This window comes from Nyctereutes procyonoides, unplaced genomic scaffold (genome assembly GCF_905146905.1).
Source record: "Nyctereutes procyonoides isolate TBG_1078 unplaced genomic scaffold, NYPRO_anot_genome, whole genome shotgun sequence".
In the NCBI taxonomy this organism is placed as follows: Eukaryota; Metazoa; Chordata; class Mammalia; order Carnivora; family Canidae; genus Nyctereutes; species Nyctereutes procyonoides.
In genome coordinates, this window is record NW_026575160.1 from 4,074,169 (window position 1) to 4,084,263 (window position 10,095).

The 10,095-nt window shown below is 37.9% G+C and overlaps 1 protein-coding gene across 1 annotated transcript in view; it reads right to left on the minus strand.

The window, feature by feature from the left end:
• MEOX2 (mesenchyme homeobox 2) overlaps positions 1–8,401 on the minus strand; it is a 65,572-nt gene extending 57,171 nt beyond the window's left edge. The window contains 2 exon segments of the mRNA XM_055314873.1: positions 7,593–7,814; positions 7,817–8,401. Coding sequence (XP_055170848.1) covers positions 7,593–7,814; positions 7,817–8,105 — 511 coding nt within the window. The 5' untranslated portion in view covers positions 8,106–8,401.
• Positions 8,402–10,095: the final 1,694 nt, after the last annotated feature.

Below are 10,095 nucleotides of genomic sequence, written 5' to 3' on the forward strand. Positions count from 1 at the left end.
TAATTCTTTAATCAGAACCCTAATATTTTTACCACTATGGCTTATTACCTTATTAAATTTATATTTACAGTAAAAGTAAAACTCCAAGGATGTAAGAATGGAGTCACCGAAATACGCAAATATTTTAGAATTATTAAACATTTAGGAAATGCTAACTTTTTATTTATTTTTTTCTATTTAGCATATGTTTGTTTATTCACACAGATGATTGATATATAGAATTTGGCATAATTAGCCAAGAGCCTGAAAAGAGATAAAAACAAATCAAAAAGAAAATTCAGAATGCCTTTGGAATGTGCTTGGGGAACCCATCACCCTGAGAAAGTGTAAGTCATCTTTTAATAAATGATACCACGGGTGGGATGATGTTGCTATTTTTTTCATCACCGTAGTGAATGAATAACAGCAATGTCACTACATCCATTTCATTATACTTTTAATTAGGTTTTCTTTTTTTAATTTTGCAAAGAAATTTTGAATGGTGTCATAGTCCCACCTATGAGGGCAAGTTATGTAAATATTTGTATGTTTGTGATTCATTTTTAAAATCTATCATTTGGGAAGAAAAGAAGTACTTCATTACTTGCTGATTATTGAACACAGGGAACTCATTAACCTCAAAACGTTATTCAAATTGTAACTCTGAAAAGAGTTTAAAGGTTTAGGGGCATTAGCAGACTGGCTCCCTTATAAGTTTTTTAAAGAGTAACATACTTGAACTAGAGAATGGTACAAAGACAGTACCATGAAATCTTCCCAAGATGTAATTTGTGTTCTATTGCCATAAACCAAGAATCATCATATCTTAAAGCCAAAATGAATGCTATTTATTTAAATTCTCAACTTTCACATTTTGCTGATGAAAAAAAAATTGCTTTCAAAAGCTTAAATAATTTTTCTAGCTACAAGTAAAAGCAGTGGAGCCTGAATAGGAACTTTTGTGAATTCCTTTAGAATTTATAATCTAGATGGACTGTGTTACTAATTCAGCAAGCAAGTTTCTAAACAAATGAAAATAAGAAATCATAGAAAATTTCTGTAGAGGAAATGGGGTCTTGATATCAATTTAAATGATAGTAAAAAAATGTGTTCCACATTCAGTCTGTCTTTTAAACTTTATATCATAATTACTTTTTAATGCTTTAAATTAAAGCAGATGGGAAGATAAGCATTCTCCTGTATTCAGATAATGTGTTCTTATTATTACTATCCAGGAATGGCCTTAAGAGATCATTAGTCGTGCTACCTATGTAGTACAAAGAAAAAGAAGTAAATATTAATCACAATAACACAAGCTAAAAATAACACATCATTATATTTAGCAGAAATTCACCATATTTTCAGTCAGAATTTGCAAACTAGAAGCTTATAGGTAGACTCTGGCATTAAAAATAGTATTTTTAAACCTATATAGTATAGAGAGAACTGATTATTTCTGAAAGTAGTTTCCTCTCCTTCATACAAACTCTTTCCAAGAATGTACGCATATAATACAGATTTTACCCAATGATTCTTGTTCATATGCACATGTAAGAGATCAAAAAACATACCATAAAACATATCATAAAACATTTTCAGAACCCTATGAAAACCAGTATTCTAATACATAGTACTAAGTTTACAGAGGGCAATGTGTAAATTCAGAAATATTATATTGTTGTGGAAAATGTAACATTATAAATGAAAGTTTCATGAATAATTAGAAACATTTTTATTGCATATTTAAAATTCCAAATACAGGCAAAATAAATAATTGACCCATTCAAACACATATGAATGTATACTCTCACTAAGTAACTTTCTGTTAATTTAGTACTAAATACATCAAAAGGTTTCAAACAGAAATGCTTACTCTGAAATATAAAAACTATGTCTGGAATTTATACAGATAGATCAATAGATATATTGTTGGTTATTTTGTATCTTAAAATACTACCTAACACAACTTACTTAAAATAAATTCCTTACACTTTTATAATGTAAATGAAAAACCATTAGAGAAATGGGCATTAGTTTTAAATTAATTGTTTCAACACAGGTAACGCAAATTGAAGGCTAAGACCCAAATGACCTTTACCATTGTAAGTTTTACTCCATGAGAGCAATAAAATATTCTGCAAGGTTTTCTCCAGTTGGATTTTAAACCTCACCGATGACTATGATTTAGGAGTAGTGTAGAGTGTCACAAGTAACTTTTCTGTACTGTGTTCCTCCATCCCTATTTAGACGTTTCAGTTTAATAGCTATTCCAACAGTCATATGACTATCATAATAAAAATAGGAAAATTGTTAGTGCTTCATTTTCTTTACAACCTTTACAGAAAGCTTATCATTGATAACTAAACCATATTAATGACTAAAGCACATAATCTAGAAAAATAAGCTGTGATAATAAAATGTTTTTTATTTATTTATTTATTTAAATAAAATGTGTTTTATTGCTTAAATACATTAAATAGGAAATACATCATACCTACCTCAATTTCTAATTTGTGGACTTTGGTCTTGGTTTGTATTTCATCTTTTTTTAATTTTCTTTTTATTTTAACCACTAGGATCAGTTACCAGTACCATACCACAGCAACTATAATTTAACTGGCCACTCAAGAATTAATCCTTCTTATTTTATGATTTCAATCAAGGGGGAAAATGCTACTTCTGATAGTCTCACTTCATGTGCTAATATACTTTCCCAGAAATTGTTTTATTATTATAAACAAAATTATAGCAAAAATACAGAAAACATGATAGAGATAAATCATCTACAACTATTAACTCAACAAATATTAAGTAATTCCTGAATGTATTTTGTTTTCTAATAATTTCCCATCCTTAACGGTCTCATTTATAGATGTTTCTAATCATTATAGCAATGCTTAGAAAAGAGACATGCTCTGAAACTTTAGAAATGAACTACCTAAGTGAATAAGGTCTAAAAACTAAAATATATTATTGTATTATATTGGTCTTTCTCATTTGAAAAGAAACTCTAAAAGGCTGTTTCTGGCTGCCATTTTTAATACAGTTAATAAAAGTACCCAGTATATATATATATATATATATATATATATATATATATATATATATAATAGTAAATGAATACAATTGGCACCATTACCAGGCCAGGTATAAGAAATAGATTTATACACGGCCAATTTTTATATTTATTCAGCTATACATTAATCCATAAGTTATTTCTCAAATGAAAAAAAAGTTAGCTTTTCTATTAAATATGGAATTAGTCTCCCAAATTTCCCTGAATCTGATGAAAAAGTTTATCCACTTTTGCGATTTCATTTTTGTTTAAAATTATTTTTTTAGTGTGTTTAAGTCTTATAATAAACATTATGTTATTATACATGCCAATGTTGTGATAAAGAGTCGATATTTTCACATCACACAGAGGGAAAACAGAGTAATTCTCAAAATGTTTTTTTCAGTTTATTAGTAGAGATCAGCTTACAGGGCGCCAACATAATGGTTTCCATTGATAGCTACTATAAATAAAGATTATAATTTTAAATATTTGAGTATTGGGTTTTTCACCAAAATGAAAGTATTAGCAGTGCCATGACTTGCATTTAATGCTTTTCCTTTTTAAAGGAACTATAAATAAAGATAGTCACAAAGATCTTGAAACTATTGCTATTTGCATTCTTCCTTCCATTCATTGGTAGCTTTCAACAATAAAGCACCTTAATTCTAAAGGGACTGCTACTCTTGACTTTTTTGAGTGTAATCATTTGAAATCACTCATGTAGGTCAATGGTTCTTAGAATTTTTTTCATGTCAGGTCACCATTTTAAAATGTTCACACCTAAAATTAACCTACTACTCCAAAAAAAAAAAAAAGACTTAAATGACATTTTTTATTCCATAGATTTGAGACATTCAATTTGTTCAATCAATATTCTTCTTTCATTATCAGGATCCAATAGACTCTTTTTAAAATTCTAAAGCAAATGCTAAAAAGTCATAATCCAGTAACACAGAGATGAGTAATAAAGTATTTTTTTCCTTTCAGAAAACATGATACTTGAAATATCTAAAAAAAATATAATACCAGAGTTAGGGTGGAGAAGACATTACCCTGTATTTAGGTTCCAGTTTATTAAGGTAATACTTACTCATTATTCTGCATAGCCAAGCATATAGACAGATATAATTTGACAGCAAATATTTTATGATATTGTAGCTAATAAATATTTGTCATTTTACAAGAATCTAATATTATTCAAAACCTTGTAAAATCCATATTCCTAAATCATTTCCTTCCTTTTTAATATAATTTTGATTTTTAAATAAAATGTATACTTATATTAATTCAACTCATTTGAATATGAAATATTTATATGTTTATACTGTATTTTACCTGCATAAGAACTCAAGTTAGATTGACTAATTTGTTTTAGTTATTTTAGCTAAAATTGGACAGTTTATACCTACAGTACATTGCTTGAAGAACTATCAAATGTAATTGAAGCCAAGTAATTCACACTATTTATAGACTTTTTTTTTTTCAGAATCACCTGCTTTGTATAGATTGTTTTAAGTGCAGTTGTAAAGTTTTGATTTTTAAGAGTTCCTTTGAAGACGTCGCAGATGTTGGCTTTGCTAATAATGCTGGAACACGGCAGGTTCAAAGTTGCAAAAATGTTTAACACATATAAAAATAACAGTGTGCTTTTCCATTAAACTCGGCTATTTTCAATTGTCAATAAACTATAATGGAAGCCCAAAGTCCATAAATATTTGTTTCTAAACCCTTAAGCTTCCTGAGTTTGCATATGTGTGTGTTTGGGAAGAGAAATGCATGTAAAGGCATACTGAAAAATATTACACATTGTAGTTTCAGCATCATTACCATGGATAAAAATTTGGGTTATTCTTCAATATTTTCTGTTGCCTAAAATTCTATTTGAATTTCAACATCATAGGGCCATGAACACATACACATACACATATATTCTGGGTCTTATATGCAAGGATAAAGAATTTTGGTTCTGAATTTGCCCTGGATTTATGTATTACATTTACTTTCATTATAAATACATAGTAATTATAAACTTCCTAACAAAATATAAGTAGTCTGTTCCACGCATGATGTGACTTTCGTCTAATACAGTTTTAAAATTTTGAAAGTTCAGAAATTAACCTAATTTTTGGAAATATTGAAATATTAAAACTGTGCAATAAGCCATGAGAGATATATGTGTTAATAATATGCCAGAATTATGTGATCTTCTACATTGCTTTAGTTTCTGCTAGATCAGGATGCCTTTATAATTCTATGAAATGAAATAACTGTAAACATAAATATAGAAGACCAATTGAAATATCACAGGAGAAAGATATCTTGAATCTAAATCTATCGAAAAATCTAACAAATATTAACTCAAATAGTGAAATTACCAAATTAAATTTACGAGTATACATATATTTAACTGGAACCCATTGTGATATTTCCTTTTAGTTAGTCAAAGTGTTCTTTAAAAATATCCTACCATGAATAGAAAACTCTCACTCTAACTTCCCAGTGATTCTAACCTTGGTGATGACTAATTATATTTCCCACTCAAGATCAATTGATTAATACTTTATGTAGCGGATGCAAATTTTGTATTTGTTTTTCCAGTACTCTAATTAGTTTCAACATGTAAATATAAACTAATTTTGCTATATGATCATTTTCCACCAAAAGAGAATAGCACTATTAGTATAACCAGTTTTCTTAAGAAATTTGTTATCAAAATACTTAAGGGAAGCAGTTCTTGGGTCTCACTTTTTTTGTTTCCCCCTAACCAAAATAATATGTGCCTATATGAAAATCCAATTTCCCCTAAGAAGCTTAGGTGCATTGATTCAGTCCAGGAAGGAAAAGAAACAGTCCATCATAGGTTTTTCACTGCTTAAAGTAAAATGAACAGTAAGAGCCTCTGTTAATCGCAAAAATGGACCAACCAACCTGAACTGGGATCTGCTTCCAAAAAAGTTACATTGATATCAAATGCTGAGCCCAGGAAATGGAACACTGTATTTTAAGAGATTTTTTTTTTTTAAAGAAATGAAGATGTAAACCTTAGTGCTACGGTTAACCTTTCAACTCTGTCTTAAAAGTTTCGCTTATAGTTAGTAAAAACCATTAAACGTGAATAATACTGCTGGTAAGTTTCTTAGATATCAACTAATTTGTGATGGAGCATAAAAAGTTCACCCTTGACCTTGGAAAGTAAAAGTTAGATTTTAAGTGTGTGATAGAAGAATCCATCTCTTACTAATGCTGAAGAACAACTGATACCATTGTTGCAGAAGAACACGAGATACGCAGCTCAATGATTGCCATTTACGTGGGATCTTACCTAAAGCATAGAAAAACAAACATCTTCCAATCCTTCGCATCAATACCTGTCATTGCCTTCTAGGACTGTTAAACCAATTCCACAAAAGAAGAAAAATGTGTAAATATCATATTAAACAAATGACACTTTCCAAAAGGGATGGAACGCAGGGCACGCTGTAGCTACAGAAGAAAATCCACAAGTCCCTTAATTGTAAAGTATCTCTTAACAATTGGATGATGATACAGATTGTGAAGGGCTTTAAGGAGTTGCTTGGAAAGCTTTAGTGTCTGGGATTGCTACAATTTACTTGGCAGTCTGTGCATTCAAGCATCTGCATTTGGTAAGGTTCGCTTTTGCGTGGCCACTCAAGTTATCCCCACATAGATCAGCGCCTCCTGCGCGCACCCTCGAATACCAGCCTTAAGCACGTAGAGAACCAGCACTACCCCTGCTGCTGTTTGTTTCCGAATACTTGCCTCCAATAATACTCAACAGAAAGATATTTTACTTTCCACTTTGAAACTCAGATTCCCTATTTAGATTAGCACCACACGAAAACAACTATTAAAAATCGTTTTTTCCCGCAAGAGTCTGAGCATGTATTTATTTACCGTTCTTTGACACATTCCTTAAAATCCTCTGAATTCCTAGATTGTCTCCTTCCCCAAGAAAGGAATTTTTTTTTCTTTTTCTTTTTTACCATTGGAATAGGGTGCTATTTAAAGAACTCTGAAATCAGAATAAAAAAAAAACTAAAACTTTTTTTTTCTCATACGTTCTGCCAAGTTCCACTGCAAGTTCCAAATATTGTGCAATAATTTGGAAATCCAGTTAACGATGGGAAAAATCGAGCCACTCGGAGTCGGGAACTTGCAAGGGAAGAGTCAAGGAGCGGCACCGCACGCACGCCCAGCGGACGCCGCAACCCAGGGTGCGCTCCCCTCCCCACCGCTCAGATGGAAGGTCACGCTTTGCAATCGATTTCACATACTGTCACTTGTCCTTTTTTCTTAACCCTCTGGTAAACTAGTTTGAACCTTGGAGAGCTTATCGCTGTTGGCTGCAGTGTTGCCCTTGGAGAGAAACACGTGCCCCCAAATAACTGGACCAAAGCAGCCCCCGCCGAATTTGGCGGCGGGGAGCCAGAGAGGGCGAGACACGTACCTATTCCCCGCCGCCTCAGTGTAGCGCCAGAAGCTTCTCGGTCCTTTCCCCGCCCCCTTTCGCCGACCGTGCCCGGTGCGCTCTTACCTGAGCTATCACTTTTCCTTTTGCCGCCACTTCTCTTCTCCGCCTCCGCGGGTGACAGCGCCTGGCGGCCGTAGTCTCCTGGCGCGCACGCGGCCCCGGTCGGGGTGCTGGAGCCCAAGCTGGAAGAATTGGAACACAGGACCGGCGGGCTGCTCCCCAGCTCCGGGGGCCCTCCCGAATCCGGCTGGAGGCAGAGGCTGTGACGAGCCGCGCTCGGGGGGAGGACATCTGCGGAAGGTGCCAGTTGGTTTGCAGAGCTTGGTGCTGCTGCTGCTGGTGGTGGTGGTGGTGGTGATGGTGGTGATGGTGGTGCCCCCTGTGATGCTGGCTGGCAAACATGCCCTCCTCGTTGGGGTATCCCGCGATTATGCAAGACGAGGAAGAAGTGGAGAGCTCGGGGTAGGACATATGGTCAGATCTTCCATGGAGGGCGAGAGAGGACTGGGAGAACGGGTGCAAGCCTTGCGCGGTGGCGTGAGGGCTGCGCAGGCAGCCAAAGAGCGGGTGTTCCATAGCATGCACGTCTCAGGTTCCAGGCAGAAGACTTCACGATGGTTCCGAACGCTACCACCCTCTGTCACTTTTCACTGGAAATCGTGTGTTTTCCCCCTCCCAAACAAACTTTACCCGCCGTTTCTGCAGAGCTCGGATAATCCCGGTCCGGAGCCCTAGCGGCCAGTCTCCTTTACATATAAACACTCGGACCTGGAGAAGCTTCCCTTCGAGCTACTCAGATGTCAAGAGTAGGAGAGGTTGAAGCCAAAAGAAGGTGGTCCCAGAGAACTGCGTTCAGGGGGAAACGGCTCTGAGAGGTTATAAATAGAGTGTAATGTGAGCTGGGGGCTGGCTTAGGAGCCCGGAGCTGACCACATGCAAACTCCCTCCAAAACTCCCGCTCAGTCTGCGCCACGCGCTCCCAGTTCCACTTCCTATCTCCGGCTGGACGTGCGCACTGCGTCCACGCCCGCCCGCCCTTGCCAGCAGCCAAGGCTGCGAGCCGCGCGCCTGGCGCCTGAGCCCGAGCCGGGCGGACAGCGGCTCTCCCCGCCCGCCGGGCCGCCAAGGTGCCCTCCGCGCACGCCAGCGCACGCCAGCCCCAACTCTGCCCCTTCTCTTGTCACTGCCACTCGGGCGCTGTCACCTGCGGGGAAGCTAGGGGTACGGCCCGGCTCTTGGGCTCGAAAGGGGAAGCAGGATTACGGAAAAAAAAAAAAAAAAAAAAAGATTAGTTTGGCGCGCGCTCAGGCAAGTTTTTCAAACTCTGCATCGACTCGTGCCCAGGGCGCAGCGGCGCGTCTAGCTTTTCGCAGCTGTTTTCTCCGTCCGGGTGGGTTGTTAACGCGCTCGGACCCGGCATCCGAGGTTTCTGGGAAGTGCCCCGCGGGTAGGAAAGGGGCCATTCTCAGCGCCGAAAAGAGAGAGACCTGCTGGGATGCGGGGGACAAAAGCGTGGGGGCGGCAACAGTTGCAAGATGTCCCGAGACGCTGGCACCCTCACCTGCGGTGCCAGGTGGGGGTCTTTCTTCTCTTCCTATCTGAATATGCCTTTCCTGCTTTGCACAACGTCCTTGCCCTTGCTTTCCTGGTCCACGTCAAACTCCTAGCCATTTGTCAACCCAAAACTTTTCGGGCAGGAAAACCCGAAGCGCTATCGCCGCGGTGACATGTGATGTGGTATACTGCAAGCACATGAGTCAGCTCATGTCCCCTCGTCTCCCTCCAGAAATTCACCTTCTCTTCCGCTAAAAGATAAATCAACTAATGGCACTGCTTCTGGCTCCCCCCTTTCCCCCCCCGCCTGCCGCCATGGTCCCATTTACAGGGCAAATATTACACTTCGATAACCCCCAAAGTTCACCGAAGCTGGGTGCTGCTTCAGATCTCCCCGGTTCCGCTCTCGCATCCTACAAAATTAGAAGACTTGCCATCAGTGAATCAGCGAGTAGGAGCGGCGGCTGGGCTTTAACACTGCCACTTGCTTGAGGGGTGACACTGTCTGCTGGGGGCAGAGCCGTTTACACAAGGCAAGCGAGCCGCACTTAATGAGCTACAGAAACAGTCAAGTCCTGCCTGGGACGGTTCGCATCAGAAGACTGGCGCTCACCTATGCCGCCCAGGACCACAAACATGCCACCAGCAGTGTAGCCCCGTTATTTTCATTGTCTCACGTGTCCAGAGGATGGGGACCAGGTCTTTGAAGTTGTTAATGGGATTAATGAGGACAGCAAACCGGGCCAGCCATCTGGTTTGAATTAGGAAAAAGTATTGATTAATCTTTGAGAAGTGTCCCCAAGGCAGAAACTTTCCCTCAACTAGTCCCTTCAGGTTTCAGCCTATCTCCCTGGTCTTTTAAGCCCCACTGCAGAATAGTGGCCTCTCAATAAACCTTTACATCCGTGTGAAAGTTCGAATTGTTTTCCATTGCTTAGAGGTGGGATGGGGTGGGGGTGATCAGGAATTCTGAGATTTGTAAGCGCTGCTTTCTTTAACGGAAATTGAGCCC